A 21,238-nucleotide genomic window follows, 5' to 3' on the forward strand; every position below is an offset into this window, starting at 1 on the left:
TCTAATAGGATCTCATTCTCCCCTCTATGACAGGTCTAATAGGATCTCATTCTCCCCTCTATGACAGGTCTAATAGGATCTCATTCTATAACAGGTCTAATAGGATCTCATTCTCCTCTATAACAGGTCTAATAGGATCTCATTCTCCCCTCTATGACAGGTCTAATAGGATCTCATTCTCCCCTCTATGACAGGTCTAATATGATCTCATTCTCCCCTCTATGACAGGTCTAATATGATCTCATTCTCCCCTCTATAACAGGTCTAATATGATCTCATTCTCCCCTCTATAACAGGTCTAATAGGATCTAATTCTCCCCTCTATGACAGGTCTAATAGGATCTCATTCTCCCCTCTATAACAGGTCTAATAGGATCTCATTCTCCCCTATATGTCAGGTCTAATAGCCTGAGCACTATGTGAGGAGATAAGGAGAATTATGGCCTCCTGTATACCTGCTCCACTTGTCAGGGGGTCCCATTGGTTTCTGAGACAGACTGCTCTATTGCTGGTGCCCTGGCTGTAGACCAACGCTCTCCCACACACAGTGCCTGGACTGAGATAGATCCATGTGATGTCCCATAGCTTGGTTGAGCTACAGCCTGCCAGACTCCTAGGGAGGGGCATGGAGCTTTTGCTCTCTGAGTATGACTGTTTCAACACCTGTGAGGACAGCAGTTCTGCTTCTGAGACTTGGTAAGAGATCACATCGGTTTTCCCTCTTTCGATTCAGTAAGAGCCCGATCAGATAGTAAAGAGCTATTTCATTTTACTATCCCTTTATAGCTTAAGAGAAAAGGGAGAACCTCCTTTTCAATGGGATCCTATACAAATATTAAAGTGACTTGTAGAATCTGTAAGAAATACATCAACTAAGTGCTGTATTTCTCTGATACACAGACAGACATCTCTGTGCATTTGGTTGCATTCGGCTCACACCCATTATGATCATTGCATTAAAGTAACTGTCCAGTATTTCCAGATTTACATTAAATATGACCTATAATTAATTGCAATATGAGTGGATTAGTTTTTCTTCCCAAAAATGTAATGAAGTATGTTGAAGTATGTTAAAAAACTGCTTTTCTGTTTTGGAATGGAGTGGGCATACCCCAAAAACAAAATGGGCCTACCGGTCATTTTGTGGGCCTACCGGTCATTTTGTGGGCCTACCGGTGTGGGCCTACAAAGTGGGCCTACCGGTCATTAAAAATATTCATGTGAGTAGAACACTGATTGGCCTTCATCTTCTATGGTGCAAAAGCAAGCATTTTTTAAACGGTCTGTTTACAAGTTTATTTTTTTGCTTCAGCCACAATTATGAGTATAAGATTATGAGTACAGTTACTTTAACAGTCAGCAAACCAGACGCAGGCTGCAATTATAGCCCTCTGCTGCTGAATGTGGAAAGGCCTATTTTAGCAGTCCTAATGAGTCGTCTACAAGACAGAGAGACAAAGAAACAGGGTGTGAGAGAGAGAGAGAGAGAATTCACAGAAAAAGACAGATGGAATCCAGAGAGAGAAAGAGAGAGAGATCGAAAATCCATAAAGAAAGAGAGAGGATATCCACAGAGAAATCCAAACAGAGAGAAAAATAGAGAGAGGTAGAACCCACAGAGATAGTGATATAACCCACAGAGATAGAGGCGCAGAGAGAGAGAGAGAGAGAGAGAGAGAGAGAGATATATATATATAACCCACAGAGATAGAGAGAGAGAGAGAGTGAGATAACCCACAGAGATAGAGAGAGAGAGTGATATAACCCACAGAAATAGAGAGAGTCATATAACCCACAGAGATAGAGAGAGAGGGGGTTTCCCATGCCAATAAAGCCACTTAAATGGAAATTGAATTGAGAGTGATGGATCCTAAAGAGATAGAGAAAGAGGTAAACAGAAAGAGATGGATCCCACAGAGTTGATTTTTTAAATGTATTATTATGAAACCAGGCAAACCAGTTAAAAACAAACTCTTATTTACAATGACGGCCTACCCCGGCTCCCAATTACGGCCAGTTGTGATACAGCCTGGAAACAAACCAGAGTCTGTAGTGACACCTCTAGCATTGAGATGCAGTGCCTTAGACCGCTGCACCACTCGGGAGCAGCGAGAGAGAGAGAAAGAGAGAGAGATGGATCCCACAGAGAGATAGAGAGAGAGAAAGAGAGAGAGATGGATCCCAAAGAGAGATAGAGAAAGAGAGAGAGAGAAATGGTTCCCACCGAGAGATAGAGAAAGAGAGAGAGAGAGAGAAATAGAGAAAGAGAGATAGATGGATCCCACAGAGAGATGGAGAAAGAGAGAAAGAGAGATGGATCCCACAGAGAGATAGAGAAAGAGAGAGAGAGAGAGAGAGAGAGAGAGAGAGAGATGGATCCCACAGAGAGATGGAGAAAGAGAGAAAGAGAGATGGATCCCACAGAGAGAGAGAGAGAGAGAGAGAGAGAGAGAGAGAGAGAGAGATGGATCCCACAGAGAGATGGAGAAAGAGAGAAAGAGAGATGGATCCCACAGAGAGATAGAGAAAGAGAGAGAGAGATAGAGAGATAGATGGATCCCACAGAGAGAGGGATAGAGGGAAAGAGAGAGATGATCACAGAGAGATGGAGAAAGAGAGAAAGAGAGATGGATCCCACAGAGAGATAGAGAGAGAGAGATAGATAGAGAAAGAGAGATAGATGGATCCCACAGAGAGATGGAGAAAGAGTGAAAGAGAGATGGATCCCACAGAGAGATAGGGATAGAGGGAAAAAGAGAGATGATCACAGAGAGATGGAGAAAGAGAGAAAAAGAGATGGATCCCACAGAGAGATAGGGATAGAGGGAAAGAGAGATGATCCCAGAGAGATAGAGATAGAGGGAAAGAGAGAGATGATCCCGGAGAGATAGAGAGAGATGGATCCCACAGAGAGATAGAGATAGAGGGAAAGAGAGAGATGATCCCACAGAGAGAGAGAAAGAGAGAAAGAGAGAGATGATCCCACAGAGAGAGAGAAAGAGAGAGATGGATCCCACAAAGAGATAGAGATAGAGAGAGATGGATCCCGCAGAGAGATAGAGATGGAGAGAGATGGATCCCACAGAGAGATAGAGATAGAGGGAAAGAGAGAGATGATCCCACAGAGAGAGGGGGATGGAGGAGAGGTTGAGGGGGATGGAGGAGAGGTTGAGGGGGACGGCGTGTGACAGAGAACAACCCACTAGAGAGGTGGCCACCCCCACAGAGAAGCCAGCAGAACAGCCCACCTCAGCACCCAACAAAAATCTCGACATCACAGCAGAACAGACAAATGAAGAACCCCAAGCCCAGCGGCTCTCACCCCCTCTGAGCACCCCCCCTGTCAGCCACCCTGATAGCCCTTCTGACAACCCCCCCACACCCACTGAGGACAAACACAAGACACAGATTGTACTACTTATGGACTCAAATGGGAAATATATAGAAGAAAAAAAACTTTTTCCCAAACACAGTGTCTAAACTCTGGTGTCCAAACACCCAGAGCCATAGACCTTCTGTCTGAGGCCAAACTAGGCTCACCCAGCCACATAATAATACACACAGGCACAAACGACCTGAGGGCCCAGCAGGAAAGAGTTGCCACAGCACTGAAGGGAGTGATTGAAAAGGCTTCTTCTACTTTCCCCAACGCACAAGTGGTTATCTCCACCCTGCTACCACGAAAAGACTTCCACCCTGCCACAATACAGCGGGTAAACGCAAGTATTTCCCGTGACTGTGCCTCAAAACCAAACGTTTTCCTGGCCCACCACTCCACCCTGGACTTGAACAGCCTCTATGACCAGGTCCACCTCTACAAGGCAGCAGTGCCCATCTTTGCCCGAACTCTAAAGGACATCGCTCTCAAACGTATCCCCAACACTTCACACAGGAGCAACAGATCAAAAGACACCCCACCCAGACCAGCGAGACACCCTCCCAGACCTGCAGGACCCCCCCCTGGACCTACACATAGAGGACCCACGCCAAGAGGAATTACATCCAGACCACCGCACACCCAGACACATCCACACCCCTACCCCAACCAATCAACACCCCCCACGTCAATCATGCCCACACCCCATTTAGCCCCCTCAGATCAGACCTATGCCACTCCTGCCCACCCCATGCACCCCACCCCCGCAAAGAGGGCCTCAATATGGAAGCCACACATACGCCCAGGTAGTGAGCGGGCAAACAGTCCCAACCCCCACTCTCACACTCGCCCAAGCCAATGGCATGTACCAGATGCTCAGCAGGCTCTGCTCACACTTACTGGCCTGAGGCCAAACCACGACCAACAACATGGACACTTTATGGAACAAAAAGCCTTTACTATTTCATCCTGGAATATCCAAGGCCTGAGGTCATCTGCCTTTGGCCTGAAGAGCAGAAACCCGGACTTCACCAAAGAAATCGGTAATACAGACATTGTCATCCTGCAAGAAACCTGGTATAGAGGAGACAGACCCACTGGATGCCCTCTAGGTTACAGAGAGCTGGTAGTCCCATCCACCAAACTACCAGGTGTGAAACAGGGAAGGGACTCAGGGGGTATGCTAATTTGGTATAGAGCAGACCTAACTCACTCCATTAAATTAATCAAAACAGGAACATTCTACATTTGGCTAGAAATTCAAAAGGAAATTATCCTAACAGAGAAAAATGTCCTCCTGTGTGCTACCTATATCCCCCCACTAGAATCCCCATATTTTAATGAAGACAGCTTCTCCATCCTGGAGGGGGAAATCAATCATTTCCAGGCCCAGGGACATGTACTAGTCTGTGGTGACCTAAATGCCAGAACCGGACAAGAACCTGACACCCTCAGCACACAGGGGGACAAACACCTGCCTGGAGGTGACATTCCCTCCCCCGTATGCCCCCCTAGGCACAACTATGACAACATAACCAACAAAAACGGGTCACAACTCCTGCAGCTCTGTCGCACGCTGGGTATGTACATAGTCAATGGTAGGCTTCGAGGGGACTCCTATGGTAGGTACACCTATAGCTCATCTCTTGGCAGTAGTACTGTAGACTACTGTATCACTGACCTCAACCCAGAGTCTCTCAGAGCGTTCACAGTCAGCCCACTGACACCCCTATCAGACCACAGCAAAATCACAGTCTACCTAAACAGAGCAATACTCAATCATGAGGCATCAAAGCCAAAGGAACTGAGTAACATTAAGAAATGCTATAGATGGAAGGAATGCAGTTTGGAAACCTACCAAAAAACAATTAGGCAACAACAAATTCAATCCCTTTTAGACAATTTCCTGGGTAAAACGTTCCACTGTAATAGTGAAGGTGTAAACTTGGCAGTAGAAAATCTTAACAGTATATTTGACCTCTCAGCTTCCCTATCAAATCTAAAAATCTCAAATAGAAAACCGAAGAAAATTAACAACAATGACAAATGGTTTGATGAAGAATGCAAAATTCTAAGAAAGAAATTGAGAAACCTCTCCAACCAAAAACATAGAGACCCGGAAAACCTGAGTCTACGCCTTCACTATGGTGAATCACTAAAACAATACAGAAATACACTACGGAAAAAGAAGGAACAGCATGTCAGAAATCAGCTCAATGTAATTGAAGAATCCATAGACTCTAACCACTTCTGGGAAAATTGGAAAACACTAAACAAACAACAACACGAAGAATTATCTATCCAAAATGGAGATGTATGGGTAAACCACTTCTCCAATCTTTTTGGCTCTATAACAAAGAATAAAGAGCAAAAACATATACATGATCAAATACAGATCTTAGAATCAACTATTAAAGACTACCAGAACCCACTGGATTCTCCAATAACATTGAATGAGTTACAGGACAAAATAAAAACCCTCAAACCCAAAAGGCCTGTGGTGTTGATGGTATCCTCAATGAAATGATCAAATATACAGACAACAAATTCCAATTGGCTATACTAAAACTCTTTAACATCATCCTTAGCTCTGGCATCTTCCCCAATATTTGGAACCAAGGACTGATCACCCCAATCCACAAAAATGGAGACAAATTTGACCCCAATAACTACCGTGGAATATGCGTCAACAGTAACCTTGGGAAAATCCTCTGCATTATCATTAACAGCAGACTCGTACACTTCCTCAATGAAAACAATGTACTGAGCAAATGTCAAATTGGCTTTTTACCAAATTACCGTACAACAGACCATGTATTCACCCTGCACACCCTAATTGACAACCAAACAAACCAAAACAAAGGCAAAGTCTTCTCATGCTTTGTTGATTTCAAAAAAGCCTTCGACTCAATTTGGCATGAGGGTCTGCTATACAAACTGATGGAAAGTGGTGTTGGGGGTAAAACATACGACATCATAAAATCCATGTACACAAACAACAAGTGTGCGGTTAAAATTGGCAAAAAAACACACATTTCTTCACACAGGGTCGTGGGGTTAGACAGGGATGCAGCTTAAGCCCCACCCTCTTCTACATATATATCAACGAACTGGCGCGGGCACTAGAAAAGTCTGCAGCACCCGGCCTCACCCTACTAGAATCTGAAGTCAAATGTCTGCTGTTTGCTGATGATCTGGTGCTTCTGTCACCAACCAAGGAGGGCCTACAGCAGCACCTAGATCTTATGCACAGATTCTGTCAGACCTGGGCCCTGACAGTAAATCTCAGTAAGACCAAAATAATGGTGTTCCAAAAAGGTCCAGTCACCAGGACCACAAATACAAATTCCATCTAGACACTGTTGCCCTAGAGCACACAAAAAAACTATACATACCTTGGCCTAAACATCAGCGCCACAGGTAACTTCCACAAAGCTGTGAACGATCTGAGAGACAAGGCAAGAAGGGCATTCTATGCCATCAAAAGGAACATAAATTTCAACATACCAATTAGGATTTGGCTAAAAATACTTGAATCAGTCATAGAGCCCATTGCCCTTTATGGTTGTGAGGTCTGGGGTCCGCTCACCAACCAAGACTTCACAAAATGGGACAAACACCAAATTGAGACTCTGCACGCAGAATTCTGCAAAAATATCCTCCGTGTACAACGTAGAACACCAAATAATGCATGCAGAGCAGAATTAGGCCGATACCCACTAATTATCAAAATCCAGAAAAGAGCAGTTAAATTCTATAACCACCTAAAAGGAAGCGATTCCCAAACCTTCCACAACAAAGCCATCACCTACAGAGAGATGAACCTGGAGAAGAGTCCCCTAAGCAAGCTGGTCCTGGGGCTCTGTTCACAAACACGCCCTACAGATCCCCATGACAGCAGCACAATTAGACCCAACCAAATCATGAGAAAACAAAAAGATAATTACTTGACACATTGGAAAGAATTAACAAAAAAACAGAGCAAACTAGAATGCTATTTGGCCCTACACAGAGAGTACACAGCGGCAGAATACCTGACCACTGTGACTGACCAAAAATTAAGAAAAGCTTTGACTATGTACAGACTCAGCGAGCATAGCCTTGCTATTGAGAAAGGCCGCCGTAGGCAGACATGGCTCTCAAGGAAGACAGGCTATGTGCTCACTGCCCACAAAATGAGGTGGAAACTGAGCTGCACTTCCTAACCTCCTGCCCAATGTATGACCATATTAGAGAGACATATTTCCCTCAGATTACACAGATCCACAAAGAATTCGAAAACAAATCCAATTTTGAAAAACTCCCATATCTACTGGGTGAAATTCCACAGTGTGCCATCAGAGCAGCAAGATTTGTGACCTGTTGCCACGAGAAAAGGGCAACCAGTGAAGAACACGCACCATTGTAAATACAACACATATCTATGCTTATTTATTTTATCTTGTGTCCTTTACCATTTGCACATTTTAAAAACACTGTATATATATATAATATGACATTTGTAATGTCTTTATTGTTTTGAAACTTCTGTATGTGTGATGTCTACTGTTAATTTTTATTGTTTATTTCACTTTATATATTATATACCTTACTTGCTTTGGCAATGTTAACACATGTTTCCCATGCCAATAAAGCCCCTTGAATTGAATTGAATTGAAGAGAGAAAGAGAGAGATGATCCCACAGAGAGAGAGAAAGAGAGAGATGGATCCCACAAAGAGATAGAGAAAGATGGATCCCATAGAGAGATACCTCCTCTGTCCCTGATGGCGAGGTTGTGTCCCCTCTTTAGAGTGATGTCCAGTTGGTACATCCCTGGGTTGGCAGGAGGAGCGGTCTCAGCATTACTTGACCCCGCGATGTTGATGCCCTGCAAGGAAACACAACAACTAGAAGTTAACCAGACAATCATCCACTACAACACAAGTAGTTAGCTCACCAATGAAAATACAAGTTGTTGCCCTACAAAGAGAGACACACCTGATAACTTAAGCAGACAGACCAATCTATCCAATCCACATAAAGTAGCTCTACCACTAAATATCTACATGATCAAAAGCATGTAGACACCTGCTCGTCTAACATCTCATTCCAAAATTAATATGGAGTTGGTCCCCCCTTTGCTGCTATAACAGCCTCCGCTCCTTAATAAGGAGTTGGTTCCCCCTTTGCTGCTATAACAGCCTCCGCTCCTTAATATGGAGTTGGTCCCCCCTTTGCTGCAGTAACAGCCTCCACTCATTAATATGGAGTTGGTCCCCCTTTGCTGCTTGCCTCCACTCATTAATATGGAGTTGGTCCCCCCTTTGCTGCTGTAACAGCCTCCACTCATTAATAAGGAGTTGGTCCCCCCTTTGCTGCTATAACAGCCTCCGCTCCTTAATATGGAGTTGGTCCCCCCTTTGCTGCTGTAACAGCCTCCACTCATTAATATGGAGTTGGTCCCCCCTTTGCTGCTGATAACAGCCTCCACTCCTTAATATGGAGTTGGTCCCCCTTTGCTGCTGTAACAGCCTCCACTCATTAATATGGAGTTGGTCCCCCCTTTGCTGCAGTAACAGCCTCCACTCATTAATATGGAGTTGGTCCCCCCTTTGCTGCAGTAACAGCCTCCACTCATTAATATGGAGTTGGTCCCCCCTTTGCTGCTGTAACAGCCTCCACTCATTAATAAGGAGTTGGTCCCCCCTTTGCTGCAGTAACAGCCTCCACTCATTAATATGGAGTTGGTCCCCCCTTTGCTGCTGTAACAGCCTCCACTCTTCTGGCAAGGCTTTCCACTAGATGTTGGAACATTGCTATAAGGACTTGATTCCATCCAGCAACAAGAGCATTAGTGAGGTCGGACAAACCCCTCCAGCCGACGCTTGGCATTGAGAATGGTGATCTTAGGCTTGTGCGTGGCTGTTCGGCCATGGAAACACATTTCATGAAGCTTCCAACGAACAGTTCTTGTGCTGACGTTGCTTCCAGAGGCAGTTTGGAACTCGGTAGTGAGTGTTGCAACTGAGGACAGACGATTTTTACACACTACGTGCTGCAGCACTAGGCGGTCCCATTCTGTGAGCTTTTGTGGCCTACCACTTCGCGGGTGAGCCGTTGTTGCTCCTAGACATTTCCACTTCACAATAAGAGCACTTACAGTTGACCGGGGCAGATCTAGCAGGGCAGACATTTGACGAACTGACTTATTGGGAATGTGATATCCTATGACAGTGCCAACAAAACGGTCACTGAAAGTCACTGAACTCTTCAGTGAGGCCATTCTTCTGCCAATGTTTGTCTATGGAGATTGCATGGCTGTGTGCTTAATTTTATAATCCACTAATTTGAAAGGGTGTCCACATACTTTTGTATATATAGTATATATTATAAGTAACAGCAGTGATTTGGAGTGAATAGACGGATGACCTTGGGGCATGAAAGGCGGGTACACACGAACCTGTGTGGAATGGCAGGGTCAGTTCAGAGTGCATGGATGAACAGAGCTCTTTGCACAAGATAATACACAAATACAGTACGCTGCACAGGACAAATGCTCAAGATGGCAGATACACATTGTGAATAGACAAAAAAATAGCAATGGGTTTTACAGTCATTGATATCACAGTCATTCAGGTCAAACTAACAGACACAACTGATCTCATGTATATACTGTAGAAGTGATTGTGGATATCTGATATCGGACAGAGATATCTTAGAGAAACCTGCCTCCATGGGATGACTTCTGAAATAAAATAACTGAATTAAAATAACTTTATTCTTGTAGGTATTTGGGAATTCATTAACAAAGTGAAACTGACAACTGTAGAGACTTTCTTGGCTGGCTCTTGAGAAATGGTGGGCTCAGTGACAATGACAGGGTGTGTTAGAGTGAGCAAGCTTGCCCTACACAAAGAAATTCAACTAATGCTTTCAAAAGGAAAATCCAACTGAATCGTCGTTTATTTGTCGATCAACGTGGACCACATTTTTGTTTTTCCATATGCAAATAAAAACACAAAAGGGGCCTGCAACAACATTTGAATAGCATAAGACAATCAATTAAATGGTTTTGCATACAGAATGACAAAGTAGTTTTCACCATGTTATACCAAGCTCTATGCAAACTCCTCTTTAACAGAGTGTGGAGACGCATTGAAACAGCATGATGGTATCCAGAAGAATTCTGCTGAAGTTTTCTAGGCCTAGGGCATACTCACTGTAACAAAGACACCACAGATGTCAACAACAGTGACTTCTTCAGCAAATACATTTTCATTTGCATAAGCAGGTGAGAGAGCACACTGCTTCATGGCCAGGAAGGCACAAACAAACTCCAGGTACAAACCAGTGTGACTGCTACCTCACAAACCCCTTCTGAAACCTAGCTGTCCTCTTCACCTTTAGTTTAAATCATCACATTCAGACGTCGAATCGAGAGAAATTATTAGCACCTCACAATTTCCCAGAATGCACCTTAATATAGGTCTGCATCCCTACAGTATGGATGCATTACCTTTGACCGGGGGCCATACTCTTGTCAAAAGTCATGTATTACAGAGGGAATATTGGGATGCAGATGTATCTACTGACAGAGGCTGCTGCTTTGCATAATGCTTAGAAAAGAGTAGACCTGATCCCTCATGAATAAGGAATTATGATGAGAGAGTTTCACTACTCCTGTATGAGAGATGAGAGTAAATACTCAATAAGATGTTCCACAGCATGAACTCGCTGCCAGAAATGGAGATTCCATTTCAGCTCTCTGGGATTGGGTCATGCGTTGGGTCATGCGTCACACACACACACACGCACTCACACACACATACACAACCATGCACAAAAAAGGTATCTTTCAATCACTGAGTGCATAGCAAGTTTTGTATACACATCTTTGAATTCACACTCATATCACTACTTCTTATCAAATCAAGCTTTATTTAAACAGCATATTTCAGACATGGACTGCAATGCAATGTGTTTCACCGGGGAAAATATTTAAAAAACTATGAAAATAACAGCTGAAATATTTAATACACAACAAACATAAGATAAAAAAACAAAAAAATAACAAAAACTCAACAACTTAAAAAGCACCTTAAGGATCTATTTTAAATATGTTCACAGTTTCAGCGCCCTCAGGTTCTCTGGCAGGCTATTCCAGAGGCTGGGATCATAATAACTAATGGCTGCCTCTCAATGCCTCTTGGTCCTAGGCTTTGGGATAGTTAAAAGGCCAGTACCAGAGGACCTGAGGGACCTACTGGGTACATTACTTAAAAGTATGTCTGACATGTATTGGGGTGCACAACCGTGGATTGATTTAAAAACCAATAGAATAATCTTAAAATGAATTGTAAAACTCACAGGCAGCCAGTGCAGAGACCTTTAAACCAGTGTAATGTGTGCTCTCTGTCTGGTCTTGGTCAGTACCCGTGCTGAAGCATTCTGTATGATTTGCAGTTGACCACTGCTTTTCTTGAGTAGACCAGACAGGAGAGCATTACAGTAGTAAAATAATGGATGAGTCTCTCTGTATCAGCCGGAGAGAAAAACGTCCGCACCTTGGCAATGTTCCTCACTTGGGGAAAAAAAGCTATTTTGGTCATTTATCGGTGGAGCGAAAATCGTCTGGCGACAGAGAAAAGTAAAGTTGTGTATCGTCTGCGTAGCATTGAAAATCAATTCTGTGTTGTCTGATAACGTTGCCAAGGGGTAAAATATATCAACTAAAACAGTAGCGGACCCAAAATCAAACCCTGTAGAACGCCAGGTGAGACCCTGTGGAACGCCAGGTGAGACCCTGTGGAACGCCAGGTGAGACCCTGTGGAACGCCAGGTGAGACCTTGTGGAACGCCAGGTGAGACCCTGTGGAACGCCAGGTGAGACCCTGTGGAACGCCAGGTGAGACCCTGTGGAACGCCAGGTGAGACCCTGTGGAACGCCAGGTGAGACCCTGTGGAACGCCAGGTGAGACCTTGTGGAACGCCAGGTGAGACCTTGTGGCAGAACTGCAATATTTCACACTGAGCACCAACATACCTCACGTAGCTCCTGAAGTTCACCAGATATTAACTAAGGATATCAACTCATAGTTAGCAGGGGCTATTCTTCATACCAGAAACTGTCTTTATAAGAGGCATTATGAAGTAGTGTGTCCTTGAGGGGACTGAGTCCATGAGACCGTCATTCCTCGTGGTAGTGGCACTGGCAGGTCATTTCCACTCTGTTACCACCTCCTGTTTTACATAGCAGCTTTCAACATTATTAGACCACTCATGACAATCCCCCTTAATGACAATCCCCATCAGCTAGTCACACAGCCACTGCAGTCTGCTCAGCTCTCTGCTGACCTCACCATTTGGACCCCAGGAAGAGTAGCTGCTGCATGAGAAACAGTTCATGGGGATCCAAATTAACTAAAGTAAACCAGTCACCACTTCTCCCCTCTGCATTCCCTAGGAGTCGGCTTGGCCTGGAGTTGTTCGTAACCATGTAATCTGCCTGGAGAAAACGTATAGCCGTAATGAGTCACTGTACGCTTCTTTAGCCCTTGGCTAACACTGAGCTGGTTAGCATGGAGAGGTGCTGAGCTCTGTTGTTGGACAGGACAGTGTCATTTTTTACATTTATCCAGAGCACATACATTTTCATCAAATCCACAACCCTGGCTTTGCAAGCACCATGCTCTAACAACTGAGCCTCATGGGACTGTAATGGGTGTTGAAGACTGAGCTGTATGATGGATGTGGCAGCTGATTTGGATAAACACTTTATGTTTCCATGCAGCCAGGTGCCATGGAAACGCATTTGCATCAGAAAAGGGTGTGTGTCAGGATTGCATAGGACGGAACATTATGTGTATGTGTGTGTGTGTGTGTCCGTTTGCGTTGCCTGGGTGCACAAGTGTTAAAAAGTATGTTTACCTACAACATTTAAAAAAGCATTTTTTTCAAATTGTACCTTTATTTAACCAGGCAAGTCAGTTAAGAACAAATTCTTATTTTCAATGGCGGCCTAGGAACAGTGGGTTAACTGTCTGGACATCAATAGCTAACAGTCAGTTATTCAAACAGACCCTAGTGGTGGCCCAACCCCTCAGTGGGACCCTAGTGGGCCCAACCCCTCAGTGGGACCCTAGTGGTGGCCTAACCCCTCAGTGGGACCCCTAGTGGTACGGTCTAACCCCTCAGTGGGACCCTAGTGGTACTAGTGGTACGGTCTAGCCCCTCAGTGGGACCCTAGTGGTACTAGTGGGACCCGGTCTCAGTGGGACCCTAGTGGTACGGTCTAACCCCTCAGTGGGACCCTAGTGGTACGGTCTATCCCCTCAGTGGGACTCGGTGTACGGTCTAACCCTAACCCCTCAGTGGGACCCTAGTGGTACGGTCTATCCCCTCAGTGGGACCCTAGTGGTAAGACGGTCTAACCCCAGTCAGTGGGACCCTCAGTGGGGTACGGTCTAACCCCTCAGTGGGACCCTAGTGGTACGGTCTAACCCCTCAGTGGGACCCTAGTGGTACGGTCTAACCCCTCAGTGGGACCCTAGTGGTACGGTCTAACCCCTCAGTGGGACCCTAGTGGTACGGTCTAACCCCCCGGTCTAACCCCTCAGTGGGACCCTAGTGGTACGGTCTAACCCCTCAGTGGGACCCTAGTGGTACGGTCTAACCCCTCAGTGGGACCCTAGTGGTACGGTCTAACCCCTCAGTGGGACCCTAGTGGTATGGTCTAACCCCTCAGTGGGACCCTAGTGGGGTCTAACCCCCAGTGGGACCCTAGTGGTATGGTCTAACCCCTCAGTGGGACCCTAGTGGTACGGTCTAACCCCTCAGTGGGACCCTAGTGGTACGGTCTAACCCCTCAGTGGGACCCTAGTGGTACGGTCTAACCCCTCAGTGGGACCCTAGTGGTACGGTCTAACCCCTCACTGGGACCCTAGTGGTACGGTCTAACCCCTCAGTGGGACCCTAGTGGTACGGTCTAACCCCTCAGTGGGACCCTAGTGGTACTGTCTAACCCCTCAGTGGGACCCTAGTGGTACGGTCTAACACCTCAGTGGGACCCTAGTGGTACGGTCTAACCCCTCACTCGGACCCTAGTGGTACGGTCTAACCCCTCAGTGGGACCCTTGCGGTACGGTATAACCCCTCACTGGGACCCTAGTGGTACAGTCTAACCCCTCAGTGGGACCCTAGTGGTACGGTCTAACCCCTCAGTGGGACCCTTGCGGTACGGTATAACCCCATCCCAGGTCTACCCTAGTGAGGCTATCCCAGGTCTAACCCCTCAGTCCCTAGTGGTACGGTCTAACCCCTCAGTGGGACTCATCCCAGTACCCTGCTGAGGCTACAGACTCATCCCAGGTCTACCCTGCTCAGGCTACAGACTCATCCCAGGTCTACCCTGCTGAGGCTACAGACTCATCCTCATCCCAGGTCTATCCTGCTCAGGCTACAGACTCATCCCAGGTCTACCCTGCTGAGGCTACAGACTCATCCCAGGTCTATCCTGCTCAGGCTACAGACTCATCCCAGGTCTACCCTGCTGAGGCTACAGACTCATCCCAGGTCTATCCTGCTGAGGCTACAGACTCATCACAGGTCTACCCTGCTCAGGCTACAGACTCATCCCAGGTCTACCCTGCTGAGGCTACAGACTCATCCCAGGTCTATCCTGCTGAGGCTACAGACTCATCCCAGGTCTACCCTGCTCAGGCTACAGACTCATCCCAGGTCTACCCTGCTCAGGCTACAGACTCATCCCAGGTCTACCCTGCTCAGGCTACAGACTCATCCCAGGTCTACCCTGCTGAGGCTACAGACTCATCCCAGGTCTACCCTGCTCAGGCTACAGACTCATCTCTCTCTCTCTCATCTCATGGTAAGCTGATCCCCAACATTGAACGTCAGCCATAAACTCAGTGGTGTCAGGATGGAAGACGTTACAGTCAGCATGACAACATACACACAGTCACTCATCTAATCAATCACCAGCCACACAGTATTGTCTTCAGCTTAATTACTTATCATGTAATACCATCCTACCTAACCCCCACACAGAGACAGAGAGCATATTGGTCAGAGGAGCAACCTCACTGAAATGCGAGTAGGCTTTCGTTGAGTTTGGGTAATTACACAATGTTTTGTACAAGTGTACAAAACATTGACATAGACTGAAATAGACTGACCAGGTGAAAGCTATGATCCCTTATTGATGTCACTTGTTAAATCCACTTCAATCAATGTAGATGAGGGGAGGGGGGAGCCTTGAGACAATTGAGACATGGATTGTGTATGTGTACCATTCAGAAGGTGAATGGGCAAGACAAAATATGTAAGTGCCTTTGAACAGGGTTTGGTAGTAGGTGCCAGGTGCACCGGTTTGAGTGTGTCAAGAACTCCAACTTAAATCTTTTGGCATGTACAATGAGTTGCTCTACAGTACAGTGACAGACAGTACAGTGACAGACAGTACGGCGATGTCTGTCGCCGTACTGCCTGTCGCCGTACTGCCTGTCGCCGTACTGCCTGTCGCCGTACTGTAGAGCAACTCATACTTCAGATCCAATCTGTGAAACATTAACTTCAACACTGAAATAAACAAGTGTTTCTGTTGATAGGCTCTCCTCCCACAGTCAGACATTAACAAAGTATTAAACTCCTTTCATTAGAGGTGCCTAATCAGTGGGTAGAGGTGATCACGTATTCAGCTCCTTCTTTCCCAATGACTGAAGTCTGAGCACTGCCATTCTGCCAGTCTGCATTGTGCTGCTAATTACACAGAAAACACACCTCTGCTGTTTCCATGTCTATCACTCTGTAAAACACACCTCTGCTGTTTCCATGTCTATCACTCTATAAAACACACCTCTGCTGTTTCCATGTCTATCACTCTGTAAAACACGCCTCTGCTGTTTCCATGTCTATCACTCTGTAAAACACACCTCTGCTGTTTCCATGTCTATCACTCTGTAAAACACACACTCTGTAAAACACACCTCTGCTGTTTCCATGTCTATCACTCTATAAAACACACCTCTGCTGTTTCCATGTCTATCACTCTGTAAAACACACCTCTGCTGTTTCCATGTCTATCACTCTATAAAACACACCTCTGCTGTTTCCATGTCTATCACTCTGTAACACACACCTCTGCTCGGCCTCTCGCTCTGTCTCTCTCACACACTTTTCCCCTCTAAGTCTTTATTGGACAGACACGCTGTGGTTTTCCATTAAGTAGGTGAGGTACACAATCACAAACACTGCTGCGATCATGAAGAGACCATACACGGCAATATTCACCCCATATAACCCGACGCCATGTCAGTGAGGGACGATCCCCAAAACCTTCCCACAACTGCACATAAAGTGTCACATTACGGTTGGTTTGTGAGAAGAGCTGTTGAGGCCTGTATGGACGCCCAGTGTGTGGAGAGGTGTTCCATCGTATGAGCTCTCCATGGTCTGTTCTGTCACCCTGAAGACTAATGATAAAGGCCTGTAGTCTGGGACTACATCCTATCCCATCCTACATGTTCAGCTACAGACGGAGGAGGAGAGAGATTTAATAACTAGTGATCATGGGGATAATGAGACCCTGATCCAAATAAAGGAGAGGATTACCGTGATAACCTTTACCCTGCTGTTCATCACAGGACCATGACACCCTATGGAGGGTATCTGCAGTCATCAAGAGGCTTGAATCAGTTGGTTTAATGACCTAATTACTGAGATGAATTAGTGATATTACTGAGATTAAGGCAGTGAGTGACTCACCGAGCACACCGCATCTTGTGTAGTTAAAATGGTTCATTTCCCAGCTTTTACAAAGCTTCACAATTCTGTAATATATTATACGTACAGTATATTCACACAAAATAAAATTCAATCGCAATGGCCGCCTGGCAGCATGACTGGCTGGTAACACTCTGTATGTATTGCCATGGTGATGAGTCTTGTATAGCAACAGTCCCAGACACTGTTACTGTTTGTGTCTTCACCCAGTCACCTATATACGCTGGTGTTAACACTCTCGTAAAGCAGAGGGCGACTTCTCACAGCCTCTAGTCTCTGTTCAGTAACACAAAGACAGAGTGCAAGACAAATAAAAGGAGAGCCGGGGAAATTAGAGAATGAGCTTAAGAAAAGAAGATAAAGAAAGAACTGGGGAATGTGGAGATAAAGACCATGTGTCTTGTGGTGTACGTCCAGTCATTATGGCAGTGAGGGAAAATGCATAGGCTACAGAGGACCTATGAGACAGTATTACCAGACGCCATGAACCTGCATCTGAAGGTTCTGTTAGTAAACAGCTGAAGTATCATCTACATACGTTATTACCTTGGACTCGGCTGTGATAGCCAGTTGGATGGCTTTGCAAACTGCGAACAAGTAGCAGCATGTCTTGACGGATGGTATAAGCATGGTATCATCCCAACTCTAGTCACACAGTGGTGTCGGGCTTATCACACATCTACACATCTAAAAAGAGAGGGGCATTTCCTTTGCACATAAGCAGTTTGGCAATGTAACGGTTGGTGTCATGCAGCTCAGATGTGTGATAGGTTTCTCAGTGAAACACCTGTTCACAGTGGATCTGCAGAGCTTGATACTACAGCCGATGTATCAGTCAGGTGTGCTTGGTTCTGTGGCAGTGTTATGAAGGATACCAGTAAAGCCCCATTAAATCAGACATCTGCAGCACAACCAATCAACACAAAGGATACACCATCAGCATTCCAGCTCCTATAAGTGAAGATGGATAGCAGCTTGGAATTAAAGACAGACCCGAAAGAGAGGGATGTCTGTGAGGGAGGAGAGAAAGATGGGGCAAAAAGAGAATGATAATAAAAGAGAATGGACATACATGCGCTGGAAAGATAAGAGATGCAGTGAAGGAGGGAAGAGAGACAGTGAGGGAGCTGGTGCACTAATCAGCTTTGCAGTAATAATAGAAGTATGCTTCCTTGCCCTGAGGTGCACAACAACTGTGGAGAACAATAGTATGATGTCACTAAACGTTTTAACACTGAGGCCTTCATACCGCCACATTCCTGTTAAATCTCTGACACCTTTCATTTGCTCATTACAGGATAATAAAGCGGAATCATTTAAGCTTGCTAATGTCCAATCGAATAGTACTGTAGTGAACACGAGGGGAGACAGAGCGCTGGTTTCAAGAGCTTGGCGCAGCAGGTGTTTATTGCAAAGGACCACAGGAGGAGGCAGGTAGTTGGGTCCTGGGGCAGGCAGAAGGTCATACACAGGGGGTCCAAAAGAGCAACAATACAGGCAGGAAAAAGGCTAGCAATGTAGTCTGGGAGATCAGGCAATATGTAGATAACAGGAAATCCAATAGGCTAAAGTACAGGCAGGAAATAGGCTAAATGCGTCGTTAGTGAGGCAGACAAAAACTATCATACGCGGAAGGAGTAAATCACGGGAAAAACCCAGCGCTCCAAAAGATACTTCACAGTGATGGTGTGCAAAGAACTGAACCAAAGTGTGTGTGATAATGGCATACAGGTGTGTGAACAGATGATTGGGATCTGGACAATGAGCTGCGTTCAGGGGATCTATGTGTTTGAGAGTGTGAGCTGGAAAGTGGGCTGGAAAGTGAGCTGCGTTCAGGGCATCTACGTGTTTGAGAGTGTGAGTTGGAAGCAGACGTTACAAGTACTGTTTACTATGTTCTAGTTTATACTGTAAAGTGCAATCAAGTCAATGTGAACTGGTCCAAACGTTGCCTGGGGTAGGATATGTGAAACAATGAAAGGATATTTCTCCTGTGGAGGACTGAGGAATCCCACAAGGCAACACACGTAATTCAGCTGAACCGATTCAAAGACATCAATACCTGTTATTAACTATTAAGCATGATGCAACAGTACTGTAGACCCACACAGAGTCATCAATAGCCTCATCAGCTTCTTTGATGTATAGGAGACCGGGCACTTGATATAAATTAATTGCTCTACTGCAATATTTTAAGTGGAATAACTATGATTCAGCCATGTAAATGACATGCTGAGAAAGACTAAATTGTCATGTTTACTCCCGCTCCCCAGCGTTGCCAGTTGTCTCATCATTACGCTCACCTGCGCCTCATGACACTCCCCTGGACTCCATCACCTTCCTGATTACCTCCCCTGTATCTGTCACTCCCCTTGGTTCTTTCCTCAGTCATTATTGACTCTGTTTCTGTTTCATGTCTGTACGCTTTTCCTGTTTCTTGTTTTGATCCATGTTTTTATTATTTATTAAATTCACTTCCTGTACTTGCTTCCCGATTATTAGTGTACACGTTACATAAATGATGATGAATCTATAGAGACAGAGTATAATTTACAGTAAAGGCCTCAGACCCATCCTAACTTTACAGGGTTATATACTGGATATTCCATTTAGCTGAGGCTTTTATCCAATGCAAAGTATGGGATATATATCCATCAGCGGGAATCGAACCCACAACCCTGGCATTGCAAGCTCCATGCTCTACCAACTGAGCCACAGAGGACCATTGGCAACTTTTTTACTGCATAATTATTCTAGTGAGAGTTTCACAACTATTCCAATTACACTGTACTAAAGTATGGTCCAATCATATAGATTCAATGGTTGTAAAGACGAGGAGATGTATGTCCGTACTAATGAAATGCTCTGCTTTTTTGACACCACACTCCACAAAGCAAGTCCTGCAGGCTGTAGTTTTATCTTATCTTGATTATTGTCCAGTCATATGGTCAAAAGCTGCAAAGAAAGACCGAGTTAAGCTGCAGCTGGACCAGAACAGAGTCGAACATCTTCATTGTAATCACAGTACTAATACAATGAAAGTGACTGACTGCATAACTTCTTGTTTTTATATGAAACACATGTTGGAAATTCCAAATTGTTTGCATAGTCAACTTACACACAGCACTGACACACACACTTACCCCGCCAGACATGCCACCAGGGGTCTTTTCACTGTCCTCAGGTCCAGAACAAATTTAAAGAAACATACAGTATTATACAGAGCCATGAGTGCATGGAACACCCATCCATCTTCGATAGCAAAAGTGAACAGCAAACCTGGTTTCAAAAAACAAATAAAGCAACACCTCACGGCACAACGCCTCTCCACCATGTGACCTACTTGTTGTGTGTATGGACTGACATGTGCGTGTAACTGCACACACTACTTGTTGTTTTTAAATGCAACGTAAGTGAATTGTAAAGTCTTTTGTCAGTAATATCTTTTTCGTTATGCGTCAGACCCCAGTAAGACTAACTGTTAACACTGGCTTCGCCTAATGGGGATCCCAATATATAAAATAAATCAAATCAAAACACACAACACACAGAGCCCAGGCAACACGATACCAAACATGTCAGATGAGGATATCCAGAGAGCTACTGTAGCTGTCACATTCAACAGCTGTCAGTACAGCTGACAGAGGAGGGTGTGATGTGGTTCATCTGATACTAGCTCTGGTCCAAGTGGAATGTGCACTATCCCTGGACCAGAGCTACTCTGATACATGCTAGGGTAAATCATCGTTTTAAGTATGCTCTTTCTAATTCTCTCTTTCTCTCTTTCTTTCTCTCACTCAGAGGGCCTGAGCCCTAGGTACATGCCTCAGGATTACCTGGCATGACGACTCCTTGCTGTCCCAGTCCACCTGGCCGTGCTGCTGCTCCAGTTTCAACTGTTCTGCCTGCGGCTATGGAACCCTGACCTGTTCACCGGACGTGCTACCTGTCCCAGACCTGCTGTTTTCAACTCTCTAGAGACAGCAGGAGCGGTAGAGATACTCTCAATGATCAGCTATGAAAAGCCAACTGACATTTACTCCTGAGGTGCTGACTTGCTGCACCCTCGACAACTACTGTGATT

The 21,238-nt window shown here is 45.2% G+C and overlaps 1 protein-coding gene across 1 annotated transcript in view; it reads right to left on the reverse strand.

Moving 5' to 3' along the window:
• LOC135520375 (multiple C2 and transmembrane domain-containing protein 1-like) overlaps nucleotides 1-21,238 on the reverse strand; it is a 268,937-nt gene that overhangs the window by 159,645 nt on the left and 88,054 nt on the right. The window contains exon 2 of the mRNA XM_064945916.1: nucleotides 8,128-8,245. Coding sequence (XP_064801988.1) covers nucleotides 8,128-8,245 — 118 coding nt within the window. The remainder of the gene's footprint in view (nucleotides 1-8,127; nucleotides 8,246-21,238) is intronic.

This window comes from Oncorhynchus masou, chromosome 1, assembly GCF_036934945.1.
Source record: "Oncorhynchus masou masou isolate Uvic2021 chromosome 1, UVic_Omas_1.1, whole genome shotgun sequence".
NCBI classification, from domain to species: domain Eukaryota; kingdom Metazoa; phylum Chordata; class Actinopteri; order Salmoniformes; family Salmonidae; genus Oncorhynchus; species Oncorhynchus masou.